We start from the raw sequence: 23,472 nt of genomic DNA on the forward strand, positions 1-23,472 counted from the left end.
AAAATTTGGAATTTATTAGCATCAGCTCCTTTTTACTTCGGACTTAAAAAAATTACTGCAGTGCTTACTTATGATACACAGCCACTGTACCTAAGGCATTTACTAAATAAGAATGAGCATTATTTAGAGATCAGAAAAAAGAGTTTTTATAGATAGCAAACATTATAGTTTAGACTAAATTCCAGCCTCCATTCTAACCCCACTTTTTTTGTTGCTCATTAGAACAACTCCTTTGGGGATAAAATTTTCATACTTAGCCTCAGCTCAGAGTTGACTTTTTCTGGATGGGGGAGACACTAAATCTAAACTGATATGACCACTTTTCAGAACAGCGAGTGTAAAGAAAACATTAGTCCCTAACTTGAAAACATCTAACGCGATAGACTGCAAACTCGGCAACATTTTAGTTGTCACCAAGGAAAGGTAAAAAAACCAACCACAACAAAAACAGCAGCCAACTGTGGAGAAAAAGTATTTTAAAAGTTATTAATTTTTTTAAATGCTCATCTAAGCATACACAACAAAATAACTGTCACTTTTTAGTGTGCCTCAGCTTTAAAAGGAGCCACTTAAGTTCATCATGTAAGGGGAACTCAGCAGTGAAACACTTTTTACACCCTTTAAACAACAGGAAAATACAATTCAAAAGCTTATGTCGATAATAATGGTGAAGTTGAAAAATTAATCACATAGAACATGGAAATTCATAAGTCGTTTCCCACAAAAAATAGGTACCACATTGCACATATGTAAAATTCACTTTTGCTGCTTTACTTGTTCAATGTCAAATCTTATTACTGTTTATGTTGTTAATCATATACCATAAATATACAAGATGTGAAACACGGCTGAGTTACCACCACTGAGGGAACCTTAACCTTCTGCTTTCCTGGCTCCTATATTTAATTCTACACAGTTAGCAATGCATTAACATTAGTTTTTAAGATCTCATGTTCACTTTAAATATAATTTAGAGAAATTCTTTACCTGTCACTATTTCAAATATCTCAATACTGAGTTCTGCTGGTGTCTCTCTGAACAAGGACTTCAATTTCACTGACACTTCCTGCCAGGAAGTCTAGCCTGACAGCACAAGTTTGAGACAAAGGAAATGCAGCTCAGCCGTTGAATGCTTGAGAAAGACAGGAAACCGTCAAAGATGTGTAAAGTGGTAGTATTTATTAGAAAATTATTAAAATAAGCATAAGTGGTCCAAAAATATCTTTAAATACCATTCATCCACAACTTTTAAACCTGCCTGAATCTCAGGAGCATTTAATGCCAGACTGCATTTTCAATGTCTCGTACTATAGTATGTTAGAATGGTGGCCCCCTGTGTGACTGACAGCTATGCTTCATTAGGTTATGACAGGTTAAATGATTTTCTAAAGTGATTTAATTCTTCTTTCAAATTAGACATAATTATTAGGATATCACTTATATTATACTGGAGCTTTCTTTTAATTCCTCATCTAATAAGGAAATAATTACAGCAGAGCCTTGCTAATTTGCACTAAATGACTGGGACACCCAGTGTGAATTGATGAATTATTGAAAATGAGTAAAAACGCAATTTTAAAAAATTAAAGATAATACAGCTCAAAATGTCTTGTGATTTGACAAATGTAATTTAGTTTTTTTTTACTGATAATACTTTGTAACATACTAGTAAGTGTTTTGCTAAGTTAATTCATTAAAGTCTCAAGTACGGAGACATCACTACAGCACTGTCCTCCCACTTTGATAGCAGATATAACTGATTTGATTAGAATTGTGTGCATTAACAAAGGGCAGTTAACAAGGAGTCACTGTTAAGTCTACTTGAACATAAACCAACCCTTCCCTTACAAAATTTTTAAAACCTATTCCTATTTGCAGAAAGAGCTCGTGAACAGATGGAATGGTAGAAGCTCAAGGACAAAATAAGATACATGAAACTATCCAAATACTGTAATTATTTTTAAAGGGTTCTTTAACAGGTGTGCTGACTCTGCATGTATGTTTCACACAGGACTCCACGCACCTTCCAGCCAGGCATTTCAAAGTACTGCTTCTAGGCACACTTTTAACTGATAGTGGAAGAGTGAGTTTTGTAGTGTAATTTGCCAGTTCAATAATACAGCAGCTCTGTTCCCAATCCAGCATCAAGGACTTGGAAATCAGAAGGAAGTAGCTTAATAAAAGAAGAGACTACTTGTCAGGTGGATGTTTGGAACCCTGAAAATGTCACAATTATACATACCCTCTGACTGAAGGTCTAAATATTCTGAGCAATACCCACAGCAAGATAGAAAGGCAGCAAGAAAGACAGAGATAGGCAGAAAGCAGAGAGGAGAGAAAGAAAAAGAAAACAGTAAAGATTTGTGCAAAAACAGACAAAAGAATTAACTTTGCATTGCTATCCTCGGACAGTTTCCTTCCCTGTAAAAATGACAAGGCAAGGGATGTTTAAAGTCTTTTCTAATCATACGCAGTAGTTGAATACTGTGCACTGGAACCTCCATGTAAAACTGTGCCCAATATACACAAAAGAAGATGAATCAATACAGCATAAAGAACATCCTGCTCAAAGTTGACACTTAAAATACAAATTCTAGATTATCAAATAGCAAAGTTATGGCAGTAACAGGAAACTTTCTAGTCATCACTAGAGAACGCTACAAGGTCCCTTTGCACATTTTTTCCAATTAATCTACTATGTTAAATTTACTATGGATTTTTCAGGGGGGAAAATTTATCTGCTGACGATAGCTGAAATAGCCTATCACTTGGGTACGACCCTTTAAAACTGCTGCTAAGAATACGGCACACCTGAACCAAAACTGCCATAGGTAATGTTTTGCTGTGCAATGCAAGGAGATGATTAACTCAGGTGCGTCTCAACCATACCATCATGTAAAAAGCCTCAGTGCAGATGCCAGATCCACCAGTGACACAGCTCCAACCTGTGGATTCACAAGAGAATAAGTACCACCAGTCATGACTGCTACCTGTTTGTATTTATTTATTTGGGGTGGAGGGAAGGTCAACAGGAAGCAGAATCCTGGAGATGATTTAAAGAGGTTCCCAGAATTTGGAAAAGGTATAGTGGCAGTAGACTGGAGTAGACATGAGGACACTACACGTGGTCCTCTAACAGCGGGGGCTTTTAGGATACTAATAAGCATCGTGATTACACACTCAGCAGAACTATTTATTAAACATAGTATCCATCACTATAGTATTGAAGTCTACTGTAGCTCTTTAACACCCTTCTCAATCTTGAAGATTTTGCTCCTCATTGGCAGCTGGCGTTCTACAATGTTGCCCTGTTGTGTTATAATTCTCATGGAGTGACCCTTGACCTCGGGTAGGAAATGGTGGCACGCATTGTAGACTACCTGTAGCTTGAGGACGTTAATGTGAAGAAACAATTCTTGAGGGTCCAAGTGCTGTAAACTTCTGCAGGTGTGCTCCACAACCTAACATGGGGGCGTCCTTGGGGGCTGTCTTGGTGGGAGGTCGATGTGAGGGGGCATCCCAACACATACCCTGTAGGGGTCCTTCAACCAATCAAGAGTGTGGGGACCCCGTGGGGAACGAATGTTTGTTTGGATAGGCTATGTCTATTTGGTGCGTAAAAGATTCGGAGACAGGTTTGAAGGCGTCTGGAGTGGAGCCTTGCAAGGGGCATGATAAATGTGCAGGTCACCATATGACCTAAGAGCTGTAGGCAAGACCCCTCTGTGGTCTGAGGGCTCTGCTGTATCATATATATGAGGCTGGACATGGCGTCACACCCGTCTGTGGGTAGGTATTCCCTCCTGGTTACTGAGCCCAGCATGGCCCTGATTAAGTCTCTATGCTGAACGGGTATTAGGCTGGACTTCTCTGCACTGAGGTGAAGGCCCAGAGAAAGAAACAGAGCTAGAGACTTGTTGGTGTCTGACCTGACTTCAGAGAAGAAGTTGCCCTTGAGAAGCCAGCTGTCCAAGTAGGGGAAGACAACTATTCCCATCTGACAGAGGTGAATAGCAACTACTGAGAGCCATATGTAAAGGCTTCAAATTGGTCCCTTTGGTCCTGTGGCAGATGATCAGTAAGTTGAAAGAACTCTGAGTAGATGCTGTAATCATATTTTGCCAGCAGGGCATGATAATTTGACTACCCTAAATTGTAATGCTGCTGAGAAGTAGCTCTCCACAGGGGCTGCCCGTTCCTATCGTTGGGATGAGAACAAAAAATATTCAGAGCCCTTGGGTAGATGATAGTATTTTTTGCCTGCCATCTTGCACACAGGCAGAATGGTGGCCGGTGTCTGCCAGATGTTATGGGCCGGTGACAATAGTGCATCATAAATAGATAGGGCTACACGTATGTCATGGAGGTCGCGGAACTCAAGGATTCCCTGACTTTCCACACGCTCCGTGATATTGGGTGCCCTGCAGCAGCCCAGCCACCACCAGCAGCTGGGGAACCACCCAGCTCCCAGTCACTGGAGGCAGTGGGGGGAGCAGCTCCCTGCAGGGTGCTGGACCCTCCTCCCTCCCCATTTTGTAAGGGATGTTTTTAGTAAAGGTCAGGGACAGGTCATGGGCAATTAACAAAACTTCACGGAAGTCGTGACCTGTCCCTGACTTTTACTAAAAATATCCATGACAAAATCGTAGCCTTATCCATAGGCAGTGCTATCTTGCCTTGTGATGTAGCATGGAGGATATCCATCAGGGAATGTCGGGATTTCTGCACCTGCTCCAGGGGGAGCTGTAAAGTTGCGGTTGCCTTCTTCATCAAGTCCTGAAAAACTTTGAAGTCGGCTGTGTAGAATGGCAGAAGGGTCATGAAGAGGATTTGTTGGCAGAAGGAGTTTCCTCTTTGACTCTTCACTCTTGGTGTTCCAAGAAGCCTTCCCGCAGACATGGTGCTGAAGAGGATCAAGCAATACTGGAGACTGTGTGAACAGACCTGCATACTCCCATGGCCCTCAGGGGGTGCCGAAGTCAGGGTCAGTGGTTTCTTTGAATCCCTGCATCTGGAGGGCTCCAAAGGTACAGAGAATTTTGTTGAGCGTGTCTGTTTGCTGAGACTTCTCTTTACGTGGGTGGTAGATCTCTTCAGCAGTACTGAGCCTTCAGTGCCAAAAAAAGCAGGACCCTCAGCAGTACCCGGAGCAGGATGCAAAGTCTCTTAGACCCTGATCTTTGGGGAGACCCCTCACAGTGCTTCAAGCCCCAATCAAGGGACTGGGATAGCTTCTTCTTAGAGTGTTTGGAGGCCTTTGAAGATGTCCCCTGCTCTTTGCTCCCTGGAGCTGCAGCGTAAGTCGAAGAGGCAGCAGCAGATGTACAGGGGAGAATCTATCCTTCCAAGCCTCAGAGATCACGCTCCAAAACAGAGCATTAGTTTACCTCACCTCAGCTTGCAAGATCAGCTTTTAAACCTGATGGAGACCTTGCACTTAGACGGGACGTGGGACTCTCCAAGGCAGCTGGAATTCCTGTCGCTGAGGGGAAATAGCTGTGGCAGGTCTGGCAGGGTTTGAAACCTTGGGTTCGGAGCACAGTCAGACAAGGAATAAACGGCAGCTGAAGAAAGGCCCAGGCTGGGAGCCTTTGCCATGGCCAAACATGGGGACAGGTGAGAGCACAAAAAAATTGAAAACTTGTGCTAAGGTAGAGAACTAAAATAATAATCAAGGTTACAAAAAGGTAAAATAAGGGGATAAAAACAAAAAAGGTACAAATTATTCAGGCAAATAGTGGACACCACAATATTCTGTCTCCAACCTCAGGTGGCTGAAAAGGAACTGGAGCAGTGGCAGATCTGCCCCTCCCCATATGCCCGCTGTCCAGAGCACAAGGATGTGTAGGGCGCAGACTGACAGACACTGCTCAGGAAAAAATCTTTGCGAGAAGGCGCATGAGCACGCACATACAGAATGTGGAGTACCCATAGGGGCATATACTTGAAGAACAAATGTTATGTATTATTACTGCATGTAAGAGTAAAGAGAGAAACTAATCAACCTCAAATTTATTGGAGTCCTCTTTTGATGCTAAAAAGTGCACTGCAAACCTTTTGTTAAAAGAAATGGGATTTTGGTATCCTAAATATCCTTTTGTGCATCTGTTGCACAAACCAAGGAGGGTTAAAATTCATATGGCTGCCACTCTAGTGATCATTAAACAGATCACAGCTGTTATTCCATGAGGGAGTTCTACAAGAAACACAATGACATACAATGCAGGCGGGGAAAATTCTCAGAGATTATCGAAGTTCACTAATGCAAAATACTTCCAGGTCTGTTTCCTCTATTAGTATTTAAAAGCTTTTTTAATCATCATCATAGTGATGATATCAGAATCATAGAAATGTAGGACTTGAAAGGACTTCAAGAGGTCAACAAGTCAACCTAGACCATTCCTGACTAGTGTTTGGTCCAACCTGATTTCAAAAACCTCCAGCGATGGGGATTCCACATACTTCCTTTGAAGCCTATTTCAGAAGTTAACTACCCTCATAGTTAGAAATATCTAACGTAAGTCCCCTTGCTGCAGATGAAGGCTATTACTTCTTGTCCTACCTTCAGCGGACATGAAGAACAACTGATCAACATTCTCTTTATAACAGGCCTTAACATGTGTGAATACTTATCAGGTCCCCCACCAGTTGTATTTTCTCAAGACTAAACATGCCAGGTTTTTTTAACCTTTCCTCGTAGGTCAGATTTTCTAAACCTTTGATCATTTTTGTGGCTCTCCTCTGGAATGTCTCCTACTTGTCCACAACCTTCCTGAAATGTGGTGCCCAGAATTGGACACAGTACTCCAGCTGAGGCCTCATCAGTGCCAAAACAGAGTGTGACAATTACCTCCCATATCTTACATATGACACTCTTGTTAATACATTAAAATTATACTAATCTTTTTCACAACTGCACCCCGTTGTTGACTCATATTCAAATTGTGATCCACTAACTCCCAGATCCTTTTCAGCACTACTACCACCTAGCCAGTTATTTGCCATTGTGAAATGATGCATTTGATTTTTTCTTCCCAAGTGTAGTTCTTTGCCCTTGTTTTTACTGAATTTCGTCTTGTTGAATTGAATTTCATCTTACTATACATCTCCTATATATACAGGCCACTTTTCCCTCTCAATTACCGAGAACCATTTCTCCATGTTTTGCAACTCCTTTGGAGGAGATTCGGAAAGACAAAATGTATTGGGTGCATATGGGAAAAAACTTCAGTTTGTCTCAAGGTAATCCCTTTGGTGATTACTGACAATCATTCATGTCTTCAAAATCTCTGGCATAGCACAGTACTGATTTACTAAATGTTAACATACACTGTGAAATTATCTATTATGTAGCACCATGATGACAAATGAGTTTTAAACCCTAATAATAAGCATTTCTTTAGCACTTGACATCCTCTTAGGACTTTACTACACACACTAATTCATTAATCATCTGCATCCCTGTGGAATAAATATTAGCTACATTTTACGGATGGGCAAACTAAGGCACAGAAGCTCACACCAATATCTTCACAACTGAGACAAGGTGGGTGACCAACTTCTCTTAGTGAGAAAGACAAGCTTTTGAGCTTACACAGAGCTCTTCTGCAGGTCTGGGATATGTACTCAGAGAGTCACAGCAAAATACAAGGTGGGACAGATTGTTTAGTATAAATTGTTAACACATATTTCACTGGCCAGACAGGCATTGATGGCCCATCAAGAATAATCCACTCTCCCACAGGCCTCTCAGAGAGGGCACATAGGCCACAAGGGCAGCCTAACCCACCATCACAGCAAGGATCTTTCTAGCAGCTGGAAGAAAGTATAAAAGAGGGAAAGTGACATCATCACTTAGCCCCACCTCCACCCCCCACACACGCACGCACATCTCAATACCTGGAAGATCGTCTGGAAGACAAAGACTTTGAACTGGGGAGATTGGTTCCAGGCTGGAAGGGAGTTCAGTCTCTGTATTCGGAACTTTGAACTGCCTGTAACATCTGTTAGGGTGAGACGCTGCTTAATTCAAATCTTGCTTAGTGTGCTAAAGTCTAAAATTTGTTTAGACTGCAAATTTATTTTTATTTCTTAGGTAACCAACTTTGACCTCCATGCCTGCTATTTATAGTCACTTAAAATCTATCTTTCTGTAGTTAATAAATCTGTTTTAAGTTTTACATCAACCAAAAACACACTGGTTTAAGTGCTTGGGGAATCTCAACTCAGATTACAAAGGCTGGTGAAGGTCCACTTTCCTTTGAAGAAGTGGCAAACTAACCAACGAGCTTGCACTGTCCAAAGGAGTCTTGAGCAGCGTAAGACAATATATTTCTGGGGTACAAAGCTGAGCTTTGGGGGGATTGGCTGATGCCTCTCCCTGTATGATTCATGAGTGACTCAAGGAGCATTCATGCAATTTAGCTGGTGTGGGGCTCCAAATGCTGATGGCTTAGTGATCGCAGCTCCTGTAGGGGTTTGCTGCTCATCACTGGCATAGCATTGTGAGAGGCTGGGGAGTTAAGGAAGCACAGCGGCGCAACAGTTCCAGGTTGTGTCCCTAATTTCAGGACATCTGGTCACCCCAGGTGCTGCTCTGAGATGGTGTGTCCTGGCCTGTGGGGAGCTTCCTTCTAATAATGACCTTGAAATTGGCTGGGAGAGGAGGGTTGTCTGAAGGCCAGAAAAGGGGGTTCTCATTGAGCATGGGTTATAAATGTCCGATACTACTCCATACGGGTTCCAGTGTGAGGTAGTAGGTGTTAATTAGCAGTGTGTGGTCAGAGGGGGTTTATTTCTGTATTAAAGCAGGTTCTCCCAGGGTATTTGGGTGGCCTGTTCCATGATGCGTTCTACTTCTCTGGTGGAAAGTCCTTGTTAGGCGAAGGTGGTTTTAAGTGATCCAGCGATCCAGAGAAGTCCCGGACGACTGGAAAAAGGCTAATGTAGTGCCCATCTTTAAAAAAGGGAAGGAGGAGGATCCGGGGAACTACAGGCCCGTCAGCCTCACCTCAGTCCCTGGAAAAATCATGGAGCAGGTCCTCAAGGAATCAATTCTGAAGCACTTAAAGGAGAGGAAAGTGATCAGGAACAGTCAGCATGGATTCATCAAGTGCAAGTCATGCCTGACTAATCTAATTGCCTTCTATGACGAGATAACTGGCTCTGTGGATGAAGGGAAAGCAGTGCATGTGTTGTTCCTTGACTTTAGCAAAGCTTTGGACACTGTCTCCCACAGTATTCTTGCCAGCAAGTTAAAGAAGTATGGGCTGGATGAATGGACTATAAGGTAGATAGAAAGCTGGCTAGATTGTCGGGCTCAACAGATAGTGATCAATGGCTCCATGTCTAGTTGGCAGCCGGTATCAAGCGGGGTGCCCCAAGGGTCGGTCCTGGAGCCGGTTTTGTTCAATATCTTCATTAATGATCTGGAGGATGGTGTGGATTACACCCTCAGCAAGTTTGCAGATGACACTAAACTGGGAGGAGTGGTAGATACGCTGGAGGGGAGGGATAGGATACAGAAGGACCTAGACAAATTGGAGGATTGGGCCAAAAGAAATCTGATGAGGTTCAACAAGGACAAGTACAGAGTCCTGCACTTAGGACGGAAGAATCCAATGCACCGCTACAGACTAGGGACCGAGTGGCTCGGCAGCAGTTCTGCAGAAAAGGACCTAGGGATTACAGGGGACGAGAAGCTGGATATGAGTCAACAGTGTGCCATTGTTGCCAAGAAGGCCAATGGCATTTTGGGATGTATAAGTAGGGGCACTGCCAGCAGATCGAGGGATGTGATCGTTCCCCTCTATTCGACACTGGTGAGGCCTCATCTGGAGTAGTGTGTCCAGTTTTGGGCCCCACACTACAAGAAGGATGTGGAAAAATTGGAAAGCGTCCAGCGGAGGGCAACAAAAATTATTAGGGGATTGGAACACATGACTTATGAGGAGAGGCTGAGGGAACTGGGGATGTTTAGTCTACGGAAGAGAAGAATGAGGGGGGATTTGATAGCTGCTTTCAACTACCTGAAAGGGGGTTCCAAAGAGGATGGATCTAGACTGTTCTCAGTGGTAGCAGATGACAGAACAAGGAGTAATGGTCTCAAGTTGCAGTGGGGGAGATTTAGGTTAGATATTAGGAAAAACTTTTTCACTAGGAGGGTGGTGAAACACTGGAATGCGTTACCTAGGGAGGTGGTGGAATCTCCTTCCTTTGAAGTTTTTAAGGTCAGGCTTGACAAAGCCCTGGTTGGGATGATTTAGTTGGGGATCGGTCCTGCTTTGAGCAGGGGGTTGGACTAGATGACCTCCTGAGGTCCCTTCCAACCCGGATATTCTATGATTCTAAGTGTGTTAAGGTACATATCCCAGACTTTCTCTTCAGAGCATATTCTGTGTTATCCGAGTGCCTGGCTGTAGTTAACAGATTTCTTGCTTCATTTGGGGTGGTTACTGGTCTGCGAAGGTAGGTGTGGTGATCCCTCGGTTTCATGTATATAATTGTCTGTAAGGTTCCATTGTTGGAGCTGATCATGGTGTCCAGGGAGTTGAGCTAGTGTGGAAGTGTTCTAGTGAGAGTTTGATGGATGGGTGGATGGTCATAGAAGATGTGGTGGGAATCTATGAGGGACTGTAGGCTATCTGTCCAGAGGATGAAAATATGATTGATGTATCTCAGATATATCACTGGTTTCATGGTGCATTTGCCCAGAAATTCTTCTTCAAGGTGGCCCACAAAGAGGTTGGCATATCGGGGAGCCATCCTAGTACCAATGGCTGTTCCCATTGTTTCAACAAAGTGTTTGTTGTTAAATGTAAAAGTGTTATGGGTGAGGACGAAATGGATGAGTTTGGTAATATGTTTGGGGTGGATATCTGAGGATTGTCCATTATCTTGTAAATATCTAAGGCAAACTGCAATGCCATTCATTGTGAGGGGAGGTTAGTGTACAGGGAAGTGACATCCATAGTTTTCTGAGGTTTGCAGTTTCTAGAGGAAGTCAGCTGTAACCCTGGAGGAAGCTGGTCCTTTGTGTGGTGCGTGGTGTGCGGTGTGCGGATGGTTTCTATGAGTCCCGATATTCCTTCAGTAAGAGTGCTGTGGCATTTTTTCCTCTCCCCCTCCCCCATGACTGGAGGGGTGTTAACAGGCCACTTCACCTTGAATGGTCCCTTGAAAAGTGTTAACTGATTATGCTAAACAATCTGTTTCACCTTGTATTTAGCTCTGAACCAAGTACATTTCCAAGACCTGAAGAAGAGCTCTGTGTAGCTCGAAAGCTTGTCTCTGTCACCAACAGAAGTTGATTCAATAAAAGATATTCCTTCACCAACCTCATCTAAAAGGTAGGCACCTACATTTATATTTATGGACTTAAGAGGTCTGTTTTTCAGTGATAACGGCAGCCCCAACTTCCCCTTATGGCAATGGGAGCCAAAGGAGCTTAGCACTTCTGAAAAATCAGCTCACTTTTAATTAGTGCCTAAATATATATTTAGATGCCTAATTTTAGGCACCTAAATACAAAAATGTTAACCGAAGTAATGTGCCAAAGCCAAAGAAAGAGCTGAGTTTTAATCCTGGCTGTATCGAGTTCTGACAGCATTAGATTATAAAATAACAGGGACCTACTGGGATTGTGAATTTAGGAAACCTTCATCATAAAATTTGTACTAGACCCAAAATGTTTTTAAATGATCAGTGCAGTTGATTTATTTGTAATCATCAAGGAACTGGGAAGAAACTGATTAACCCAGAATTGTGCATTTCTAGTTTATTTGTCTTTGTTTGGAAAATGGAAGGGAAAAGGAGAATGACTTTTGGAAACTGGGGAAGCCTCACTGGCCAATAAGATATTCCACACTGTATGAGACGTTTCATCTAGCTAGGTAGTTCTGAAACAGCTGAATACCTCTGAGACCACAAACTGAATTAAAGGTTTCAGCAGCCATTTGTTTTAATTTCTGGTTGAGATTATGGCTGTGTTAAGATATCACACCTTTATAGTGACAAGTTTCAGAGTAGCAGCCGTGTTAGTCTGTATTTGCAAAAAGAGAAGCAGTACTTGTGGCACCTTAGAGACTAACACATTTATTTGAGCATAAGCTTTCGATGAAGTGAGCTGTAGCTCATGAAAGCTCATGCTCAAATAAATGTGTTAGTCTCTCAGGTGCCACAAGTCCTCCTTTTCTTTTTACCTTTATAGTGGAGACTGTCGTTATCTGAGTATTTGCTTGCATTGCAAAAGCAGAATTAGTTGAACACAGCCACAATCCTGCAAAACAAAGCAGGTTCTGGAAACTTTGTTGTTTTGGTTCTTAAATTATAACTGTACTTACCTGAGAGAGATCCTTATTACTAAAATACATTAATTTAAAAATACAGTGCTCAGATTTAGCAGTGTCATGGGCAACGACATATCTAGCTAATCCAAATAAGAATACCCTTTTCCCAATCTGAAGTGAAGCTAATGTAAAAGTCATGCAAAATGTCAAACAGGATTTAAACTACTGTTGTGTTAAACTGAACAAAGACAGACAGTTAAATTTAGAGCACAACTCCGGCTGTAAATGCCATAGGTTCAGAGACGAAAAAACACATTTGGAAGACAGTGTTGGCCACCACTATATGTTCCAAATGTTTTATTTCAAGTGTATTATGAACACCAGAGAGGGCTACTAACCCAGATGCCCCAGTCAGCAACACTGACCACCTTTAATTTCTTCAGCCTGATCTCTGAAAGCACAGTCTGCTGGGCCATGTCATCTCTGTGCACAGAAATTTGTCCCATTTATCCAAGTAGCTCTCCTGAACCAAACTGCTTGTCAGCAATGAAATTTTATGCATCAGATTTTTATTTCAAGTCTGCAGCAGAAAAGGCAGCCTGTATTGACATAGAAATTCAAAAATTTTCAGAATATAAAAAACTCAACGCAGACTGGATCAACCAGAATGTGTCACTGGTTTATTTTCTCCAGCGATTTTGCTTTGTTTTACAGCCATGTTACTTCAGCACACCATTTTATGAGCCACCTTTCTTTATTCCCAGAAAGTGTTCACTGGAGTAATAAGGTGTACCGGGGACCTCAAACTGACCATCCCCAAAAGGCAATGAATCTTTATATTATATACACTGGGTGAATATCTGCTCCTAGCAAGCTTTCCAAAATATTGGGTCCCCCAGTTAATTGGCTCTTATCCTACAAGCATGTGGTGGGAGAACTGGAAAGAAGAAAAATGGATCTTGTGTAAAATTTTAGAAACTATCAAAGTTGCCCATTTTCAAAAGTGATTTTGGCACTTTAGAGTCTAAGTCACTTATCAAAATGTTACCCCCCCCCCCATGCTTGGTTTAGTCCCCTTTTAAGAACTGTGAACTTGTGAAATGTACCCTCTCACCTGAGGTGTCTTATGGTAAAACCTTATGGAGGATGTGTATTTCAGGGCTCTCACAAAGATGCTGTTCATAAGTTACCATAAACCTTGGGACTTGTAACATCTAATTCTGGGGGTCTGTGCTTCTTACAATTTAGGAATGAATTTCCGAAAATGAGGAAATAGCAATAACTTGAGCCATTTCAACCCCTCACCCCCAGCAGTTCTGTGGGATGCCGATCTCAATGCTGATCCGTAACACCACGTGTTAGTCATGACACGAAGCCTCACGTGGCTCTGCTAGCGGGTCTCACTCTTGGCTTGCATCCTGCACTCCTATTCCACTCCTACATCTCATGTGAGTCGGTATTGCCCATTCTGTGGTAGTTTTGCAATATGACTCAGTAGCGAGCAAGACCCACATTTTCACTTGTGAACTGAGACAGCATTTGTGTAACAGTAATAAATACTTTAATTTATCAGCACCCAGCAAGGCCATAGAGCTTTAACAAAACTGCCTACAGTCAACATTCAGAAACCAGGTCTCAGAAAATAAAAAGCTGGTGGTGGGATGTTCCCATGCATTTACATTTTTACTTTGTTTTCATGAATAGGCCTTGCATCCTATGAGTGATTTACACTTGATTTTAAACCAGAGGTGAGTTGCCAATTGTCTTATGCCATATTTGGATTCAGATTACACTTTACAAACCCTAATGGCCATATCTACCCCATCCCCAGCTGATTTCTTTCGCACCTGGTGAACACAGCCTTCTCGTTCTTAGCATCCATGGTGAGTTTGATGGTTTCCTGGCCTGAACCTGTACTGATGGTTTCTGTGACGATATCAGCTTTATCCTCCTCTTCCTCACTGTCTGAGCCTCCAGATGAGCTGCTGTCTGAAGCCACCAGTGGTGCCTTCCTTGCCACACAGACATTCCAAACACAGGGTGAGGCAGTGCTGACTGCAAAGAAAGAGTAAATAACTCACATGAAAAAAATGAACAGAAACACAGGAAGAACTGCTAAAACTCCCAAAATATCCCAAATACTTTCAGTAAAACAGAACGGTTACTTACCCTACAGCAGCTGTGGTTCTTTGAAATGTTGTCAGTACGGATCCCACCATAGGCAGGTATGTGTGTCACATATGTGAGGTGTTTTTTTGTTTGTTTGTTTTTTAAATGATAGCATCCATCGGGGCTGCACACGGACCCTGTGCCTCCTTGTGCTCCCGTGCAACGATAAAGGATGGAGCAGCCACAACCCTCCTTCAGGTCCCTCACAATTCAAAGCTCGTGTAGCTGAGGTCTCCCAAAGCGGGGATGGAGGACGAGTTGTGGGATCCACACTGACATCAGCATCTCAAAGAAACACAGTTTCTGTAGAGTAAGTAATCGTTCTCTCTTCTTCAAGTATGCATCTGTGCGGAACTCTTTTTGGTGACTGGCAAGCGGTATCCCCTTGGAATGGTGGGAATGAGGAGTTACAGCTGCATCAGTGACACGGAGATTGTACTACTCCTCTCTCGAACATGGCATCTGCTCTAGCAACTGAGTCCAATGCACAATGCTTGACAAAAGTCAATGGGCAGATTTGTGAAGCAAGCAGAGGGTGTTATTGGAGCTCTGGTGGAATAAACCTGATGTTCGGTGGAGAGGTACACCAGCTAGCTACACTGTGTTAATCATTTTGATACCCTCTGTGAGGAGGTGACTTGACCATTAGAATATCCAGCTGCCACTCTAGACAGGTAGGGAGATAGTGTGAATGATCTGATCCTGTCAGTGTAACAAAGCATAGTCCTGGATACATCTAGTGTGTGTCATTTCCTTCCTCCATGTGCCAAGCATGGTTCTGGGAAGAAAAGAGGCAGGATGATTGACAGATTTAGATGACATTCTGAGACCACCCTAGGAACGATGTGCAGGAAAGGAAAGGGTGCAGTTGCAGCATCACTATGACTCTATGGAACTGAGGGTGGGGGAAGGGTTCAGCCATAAGTGTCTGAAGCTCAGTCATTCTCCTGGCCAAAGTAACAGACACTAGGAAGACTGCTTTCAGAGCGAGGTGATGCAGGGCACAGGCTGACACAGGTTCAAATGGAGGCTCCATGAGTCACAGGACTAGACTGAGGTCTCAGGAGAGCTAGGTTCTCTGACTGTAGGCAAATGCATATTGACCCTTTGAGAAACTTTGATATCATGGGGTGAGAGAAGACCAAGCCTGACCATACAGGCACATGGCAAACTGAAATCACCACAAGATGGACCTTAACAGAGCTAACCGAGAGTCTGGCCAGTCTGAAGTGCAATAAGTAGCTGATAATATGTAGTATCGAGGGAGCTGGACTGGGTCTAGACTATGTTGGGCAGCCCATTTTGTAAAACCTTTTTCATTTATATGAATGCGTGTTCTTCTGATACATGCTTTCCTGCTCTATCTTACAATTTCCTGGATCTGTAGGAAGCAGACTCTGTCCACTGTACTCAACCAACCAGCAGCCATGACATCAAGTACAGTGACTTCAGGTCTGGATGGAGTACCTGGCCATGTTGTTATGAGAACAGGTCTGGACAGGGTCGGAACTGAATGAAAGGCCGAATACATATTTGCAGCAGACCATCAGCCAAAACTGTCTTAGCCAATACGAAGCCACCAGAACAATTATAGCCTTGTCTCCTGATTTTGGAAGCCTCCCTGGGACTCAGGGAAGTCAGTGGAAAGACATACAAGAATACCTAGGACTACTGCAGAAAGAAGGTGTCCCGTAACAACCTCAGATTCATGCTCACTTTGGAACAAAATTTCTGGCACTTGGCATTGATGACAACAGCAAACATGTCAATCACTGGGTTTTCCCAACACAGGAACATCAGTGCTATGATGGATTTCCACAGATCAGCTGTTTGCTCAGAAAATCTGCCATGTTGTTACTCACACCCAGCAGGTGAAGTGTGTGACAGTTCTCAAGACACCCAGGACTGAGAGTCACCTTGTTATCCCTCCTGCCTCTAGCGAGAGGGAGTCTTTCTTGTGGTAGCAAGGTGTCAGCACCCTACCACCACCAGACTTTCGGCCACTCAAGCACTCTTCTCTGGGCTTATGCCAGCCCTAATTTCGTCTTGCAGGTCAACAGTAGGTGCACCCCAATTCCCAGGTCCCTTTGAATCGTTCCCCTGTGATACCCAGCCCCCCACACTGGCTACCCCACACTGGCTACAGAAATTCCAGATCCTCGCTCCCAAGGTGCAGTGTATCCCAATATACCAGTTCTACCTTAAATTACTGCTCCTGTAAACCACACAGCACTTGTGAGCACTTATAATAAAACCCGAGAAGGTTTGAGAAAGTATAAGAACTTAACCAGAAATAAGAGAGTGGTGGGAAAGAGTTACAACATAAAATAAAACTATAAAACGTGAACAAGGGTCTACACTTATCAATAGTCACCTTTCCTACCTAATAAAATGGATCCTTCTCCCCCCGCCCCGATCAATCTGCTGCAGTGCTGGCTGGTTTCTCAAGAACTAGGATCCAAACGTTTGTGAAAGCAGCTCTGTCCACAAGGGGTTTTCCTCAGTGAATGGATAAAGAGTGCTTATCCCTCCTCTGTGTTATACTGAAAACAGTCATCTGTTTCCATTCACAGAGAGGTAAAACCCCTATCTTGTTGTAAAGTTTCTTTTCTATCTTTAAGTGACTTCGATAGTTTGTCGTTGCCTCTGGTGGTTTCCCGTTAGTATTGTGCCAGGCTAAACAACTGAGCCTTACATTACCTCATCAGCCAAATTCCCCCTTGCCCGAATGGGCCACCACTGAGACACATTAACTCCTGGTGACTAATTTCTACTCCAAGTCCATAAAGCTCACTTTCAATATAAATATATTATTCCTTAAATATTTTCTGTATGTACAACTCACATTGATTATGAATCTTGACAATTTACAAGCTTTCTGTAGGTACATTACATGTTACTCTTTATGAATAAAAGACCTGTCAGATGTGTTTGGTGTAATGAGTTTGTCAGGTCTTAAGTGAGAGGTCTTTGTGTCACAAAGAGCCATCTCGTTTATCCCATGCTGGTGGCACCATGTCCAGAGTCTGACAGCATCCAGACAGAGGAGAGATGAGCATGCACCTCTTTATCTGTTTGGGTAGACCATCAGGATCTGCACTGTGGAGTTCTGAAGAACAGGTAGGAAGGCCTGGTGGATCTGGTGTCCTCTGGGGAGTAAGTCCCTTGTATTAGTAGGTGGTTCAGGCTCATCAGTCTGTACCTGTCACATCTATAACTAAAGTTTTTGTTGGGGAGGAGGTGGAGAACAGCACAGTTCTGAGTTCCCTCCACCAGCTCAGGTCTGTGACAGAGTGCGGTGGGATCACCACCTTCTTGTTCATCTGGTACTTTGCTGGGGGATAGACTGACCTGAGCTAGAATGGAGTGATTTCAGGTGAAGTTTGGCAAGTAGTGTCACATACTTGCACAATGACCCATGGCCTACCAGCCGCAGACATATCTATACCGTTGTCAGGTTTGATTCTATCCCACACACACCAGCAGTTGCAGCACAGAAACCTGCCTCTAGGTAAGTATGCTCTCGTTGAACCAGAACTGACCAGGACTCCTCAAACTCGATCATCTGTGATGGGATAAGAAATGATTTTTTTTGGAGTTTACTAGCAGGCTCAGCTGAGGGAACAGAGGGGACGAACTTTTAGGTGCATGGCAGCCTCCTGCTGGGTTATGACCCAGTCAGCCAATTGTCCAACCAGGGAAAGACATGAATGCCCATATTCTTTTGATATGTGTTGCTACCACCAGTAGGCATTTGGCAAGACTCTCAGCACCACTGACAGTCCAAATGGCAGTACCTTGTACCTTTGCCCAAGCAGGTCTAACTTCTTATAGTCTTTAGAAGGGCCTTTCATGGACTGTGGATTTCTCTTGAGCTGCAGAGAAGACCAAGAACCCTGTGTTTGGGCAGGAATAAAAGTATTCAAAACCTTCTGGTGGCACCTGATCCCTTTTCTCTGAGGTGGGAAGAAGAATAGCTGGGATCTGCCAGAGCCTTTTGGCTGGTTGTAGGATACCTTCATTACTAGGGAGAGCAATTCTGGCCGGTGTCATCACAGTGACACCCAGGATACCAAAGAGTTTATGAGACTTCCTGTAGAAACATAGCGTTATGTCCAGGATCTCCACAGTTCAGGGCAGGAGGTCTTGGAAGGCTTTAAAATCATCTATTGCTGGTGTTACTGCCTCATCCAGCAATGAGGAGGATTCTTTGGTGGGATATGGGGATTGTTGTTGTCCCTTTATCGTCTCCTGTTCCTGTGGTGGCCCAGACAGAAAAGCTGTTGAGAAACATGATCATCTTTTTCTAGAATGTAGGAAGGAGAGCTGCTGCTCCTCAGCATGTGGAAGGACAGCCCCCAGTCAGACTAATATGGCCAAAGTGGCCCATTGTATGAGTCTGGACCAAGCTGGGGCTGGCTGGCCAAGCACCACTCCCATGCCAGTTGGGGCAGCACTCTGAATGGGAGCGCGTTAATACCCTCCTTATGGCCATTCTCCAATGACGGGGAGAGGAATCTCTGCTCAATGCTGGTGAGAAGGAACAATGGTAAGGAGGAATCTCTCTCTTAATTGAAAGGTATTGCTAAGGGATGGCATGCTTACCAGCCACCTCTTTGGTATGAGGAACATCTCCGAGGGTGATATGGACATCTGAAGTCCTTGCTCAACTCCGTCATGGGGATCAGTACTGGCATCCAGGCCAGGCCTCCTGCTCTGCCAATCTGCTTAGGGACCTTGATCTTGGAGTGGTGTCCCATGTCTTCCCTCCAGAAGCCTCCCTTGGCCTTGGAGCTGTGCTTATGTTCGGACCAGCTATGCAATCCAGTGTCCCATTTTGAGCAGGCACAGGTGCCAGTTTTTCTACCTGAATTGGGGCAGTCAATAGAGGAGCCGGAGTTGTAAGTACCTGAACTACTGATGCAGAGATGCTCGGCACCACGGCTGTCAACACTGAGCTCTTACACACTGGAGATTTCACTGATGAGGAGGTGGTCAGCATCAGAGGCGTAGACTCTGCTGGTATCCTTTTCACTCTCTTCCCACCACCCTATCTCGGAACGTGAAGAGTGTCTGACAGTGTCCGAGACTGGTTTATCCAGCCTCGCTCTGGTTGTAACCATTTACCTCTAGGTCCAAAGTGACCTGCACAGATTGCTCAAATAGATGCCGCTTCAGCCATGTGTCCCTGGACTTGTGGGTCCTGGCAGAAAAGGACTCACACAAAGAGCACTTATCCAGGATGTGGCAATCTCCTAGTTAGAAATGGTATCAGCTGTGTCCATCCTTGATGGAGACCAGTCCATTGCAGGAAGGCAGGGTTTGAACCCTGAGGGCTTGGACTTCACCGTGAGACATGGAGCTTGGCACAAAGTGTCTTGTCCCACTGTACAGGGAAGTTGTCTTATCAATTTTTTTTTTTTTAAAGCAACATCTTTCAGAGAAAACAGGTGTGAAGACAGAACTTTTCACTAACTGGGTTGAAAGAACTGAACAGAGTACCAGTCAGGCACTTCCTGGGTTTCATTGCACAGGTGGTAAGGGGGAACTAAGGGAGGTTTGCAGCCACTCCACCCTTTATGCCCTCTCATGGGAACATGAGGAGCATAGGGTGTGAGCATGGCCCTGACTAACACTGCTATTCAAAAGAATCCAGTCTCATGCGCATGTACACCCACAATGGGCTCCACACTGACCCATGCTCAAAAAAGAGACCTGTCATCGGAGGGTTAGAAAGACTGTGCTGCCACACAGTTAGAAGCATGTGTGGAAATAAGCTACACTGGGAATCTATCCTGATTTTCATAAGTACCTCCAATAATCTTAATGTTCTGAACTGTGACAAGATTGGGGCAAATTTGTGTCTCTACTACTGATTCGTAAAACTGTGTTTTGATCTAAGATGGGTGAAAATGCAACCAGGAGTTTCTTGATTTGATGTTCTGGTGTTCATTAATGTCTTGAGGTTTGTTTGTCTGATACCAGTAAGATCAGTTTGAGGACTTGAAAACCAAAGCACCAGAGGGAATCTTCTAGGTTAACAGGAGAATCAAGCTCTAAACTAGCATTGAGTGAACTATAAAAAATTCAGAGGTTTAAACGCTTATTCCCCCTGCCCCCGCACCCCGTTTTTTGGGGGGGTCAAGAAATTAGACAGAAAAATCTCACTAGCTATCCAGTACTTTCTGGTCTCTTCTGTCACTACTTTCATCCTCTGACTTCTACTGGAATCCAGATTCCAAAGATCACTTTTTGTGGTATTACAATTTTTAGTAACTGATTGTATAAAGGAACACTTGGAAAGAAACAGGAAGGAATTTGCTACTACAGCACAGTGCTTACAAGGTGTAAATGTGGGGCCTCCGCAATTTAACCGTGTCCTATAAACATACAAGTTACTACTTCATTACTGGTTTCAGAGTAGCAGCCGTGTTAGCCTGTATCCGCAAAAAGAAAAGGAGGACTTGTGGCAACTTAGAGACTAACAAATTTATTTGAGCATAAGCTTTCGTGAGCTACAGCTCACCTCATCGGATGCATTCAGTGGAACCTGATCACTCTCGTTACAGTGTGTATGGTAACACCCATTGTTTCATGTTCTCTGTGTATATAAATCTCCCCACTGTATTTTCCACTGAATGCATCTGATGAAGTGAGCTGTAGCTCATGAAAGCTTATGCTCAAATAAATTTGTTAGTCTCTAAGTTGCCACAAGTCCTCCTGTTCTTTTTACTTTATTACTGAGGAACGTGTAAACCCATGCAAAGTAGCAGCACTTACTGTTTCGTTAGGTGGCTGAACCCACATTCAGGAGCTCTAATATGTCTAAGTGGATCTATCAAATAACATCTGTGAGGAAGCACTGGACAGGAACTTTGCCCCACAAACCTGGGATGTTAGGCAATACTCAAAATGATTACAGATGCAAATGAATCCCTTCACATTTCATAATATTATTGCCACTTACAGTTCTTGTCCTGACCCTGCTTGGGGTTTCCCTCTGAGTCACTGCTTTCTGTATCAACAGGAGAACTACATCTGGGACCTGATTCTGAGCTAAAAAAGAAAAGACCTGAGAATGAACCACAGCTGCTCTGGTCCTGATATAGGATACTTAGAAATAACTCCTAAAAAAGAAGTTATTACAAGCAACCCTAATAACTTACAGTATAGTCAGAGCCTTGCAACAGTGACAATATATACAGTATCATAGTATGAGATATGGATACCACTGATTTCAATCAGTGCAAACACAGAGGTGTGAGTATTGATCCAGATCCACACAGACAATATTTAGAGAAAAGAAAAGAAAGATTACAGTGCAGACCCCTAGCCAGTTATTCCATACAACCACACTCCAAACATTCTTTCACACAGAATTTGTGGAGATGTTATTGGCATTTATGCTTCATTTACCAACAAAAAGGTTGAAAGTCTGTAAATTTTGCCCATCCTTTCTCCTCAGGAGTGGCGGTCTCTGGTGCTGCTGAATCCCATACACTTGATCCAACATCCATGGCCACACAGGGTGCTGGGGGTTTTGAATTCACTGGCTCAAACACAGCTGTCCACCCAGATCCTGAAAGTACAAAGACAAACAGAAGTTGCTTAGATTTTGTACAACCTTATGCCTTCACAAAAAAAGTCAAAGGGGCGGGGGGGGGGGAATTCTCGGAGGGAAAAACAAAGATTGTGCAGTGGGAATCCTTGTGGGAATCTATAGGAGGACTGTAGATGAGTCTCATGTTGTTGAAAGAAATCAGGCCATTTATTGATTATCTGAAAATTGGTTTCTCTGACAAATATTGTAACCCCACAATAGGGGAGCACTTATTAAGAAAGATGGCCTTAAAAATTCTTTAACTGCAATGCACTAGCTGCAGGCACACAGTGTGCTGCAGGCAAGATCTGGGCACCTTTCTATCTATCTAGGTACTGTGACAAAGTTCCTCCTCTACCTTGGTGGGTCCTGCGCTTATTGGAGGATTTTGCTCACCTCAGAGATTCACAGTAGCCCTCAGTTTGGCCACTTTCGTGGCTCAAATCTGCCGTTCACTCAGCTAACCTCATCACTGGTCAGCCTGGGGAAAAGGAAGGAGAACAATCCCCACAGTCTCCGCTGGTCCACCTAAAGGGTCGGGGGACAGGCCAGGGACCTTCCCCTCTGGTGGGACCCACAGTCCAAGTCAACTCCTCCTATATCCAATAGGGAGTTGGGGGATGGGGGGAACCCGGGCCCACCCTCTACTGCAGGTTCCAGCTCAAGGCCCTGTGGATCACAGCTGTCTATAGTGTTTTGTGTAACACTTGTGTGACAGCTACAACTCCCTGAGCTACTTCCCCATGGCCATCTCCCAATACCTTCTGTATCCTCACCACAGGACCTTCCTCCTGATGCCAGATAGCGTTTGTACTCCTCAGTCCTCCAGGAGCATGCCCTCTCACTCTCAGCTCCTTGCGCGCACCTCACTAACTGGAGTGAGGGCCTTTTCAAACCAGGTGTCCTGATTCGCCTTAATTAATTATAGCAGCTTCCCAATTCACTACAGGTGTCCTAATTAGCCTGCCTGCCTTAATTAGTTCTAGAAAGTGCCTGAGTGTTCTGGAATAGTCCCTGTTATTTTACCCAGGGAAAAGGGACCTGCTTAACCTGGAACTAATGTATCTACCTTCAACCACTCTTTTGTAGCCATCTGGCCTGACCCTGTCACAGTACTTATATGGCCCTCATCACTATACTATCTGAATGTGTCAATCATTAACGGATTTCATCCTCTCAATGTCGTTATGAAGTAGGGAAGTGCTATTATCCCCATTTTTACAGGGGGGAACTGATGTACAGGGTAGATTTTCCAAGGTCACACAGGTGGTCAAACAACAGAGCCAGGGATTAAATCCAAATCTCCTGAGTCCCAGTCCACTGCCTTATCTACTAGAACATCCTTCTAGCTCCTCAGTTTCAGACACACAGTTCTAACAGTGATTTGCTTCCTGACATGCAATGCAGTACCTCTCT

At 43.7% G+C, this 23,472-nt stretch overlaps 1 protein-coding gene across 2 annotated transcripts in view; it reads right to left on the reverse strand.

Moving 5' to 3' along the window:
• The window catches only part of PPP6R2 (protein phosphatase 6 regulatory subunit 2), a 156,263-nt gene that overhangs the window by 12,067 nt on the left and 120,724 nt on the right, over positions 1-23,472 (reverse strand). Inside the window, exons 20-23 of one of the 2 annotated variants that reach the window (XM_084615636.1) lie at positions 21,873-22,035; positions 21,424-21,512; positions 14,135-14,342; positions 2,243-2,266 (exon numbers count right to left, since the gene is read on the reverse strand). In XM_084615636.1, coding sequence (XP_084471762.1) covers positions 2,243-2,266; positions 14,135-14,342; positions 21,424-21,512; positions 21,873-22,035 — 484 coding nt within the window. The remainder of the gene's footprint in view (positions 1-2,242; positions 2,267-14,134; positions 14,343-21,423; positions 21,513-21,872; positions 22,036-23,472) is intronic. The other variant, XM_084615637.1, reaches the window with a different exon arrangement.

The sequence above is a fragment of the Lepidochelys olivacea genome (genome assembly GCF_965140295.1).
Source record: "Lepidochelys olivacea isolate rLepOli2 genome assembly, chromosome: 1".
Taxonomy (NCBI): Eukaryota; Metazoa; Chordata; order Testudines; family Cheloniidae; genus Lepidochelys; species Lepidochelys olivacea.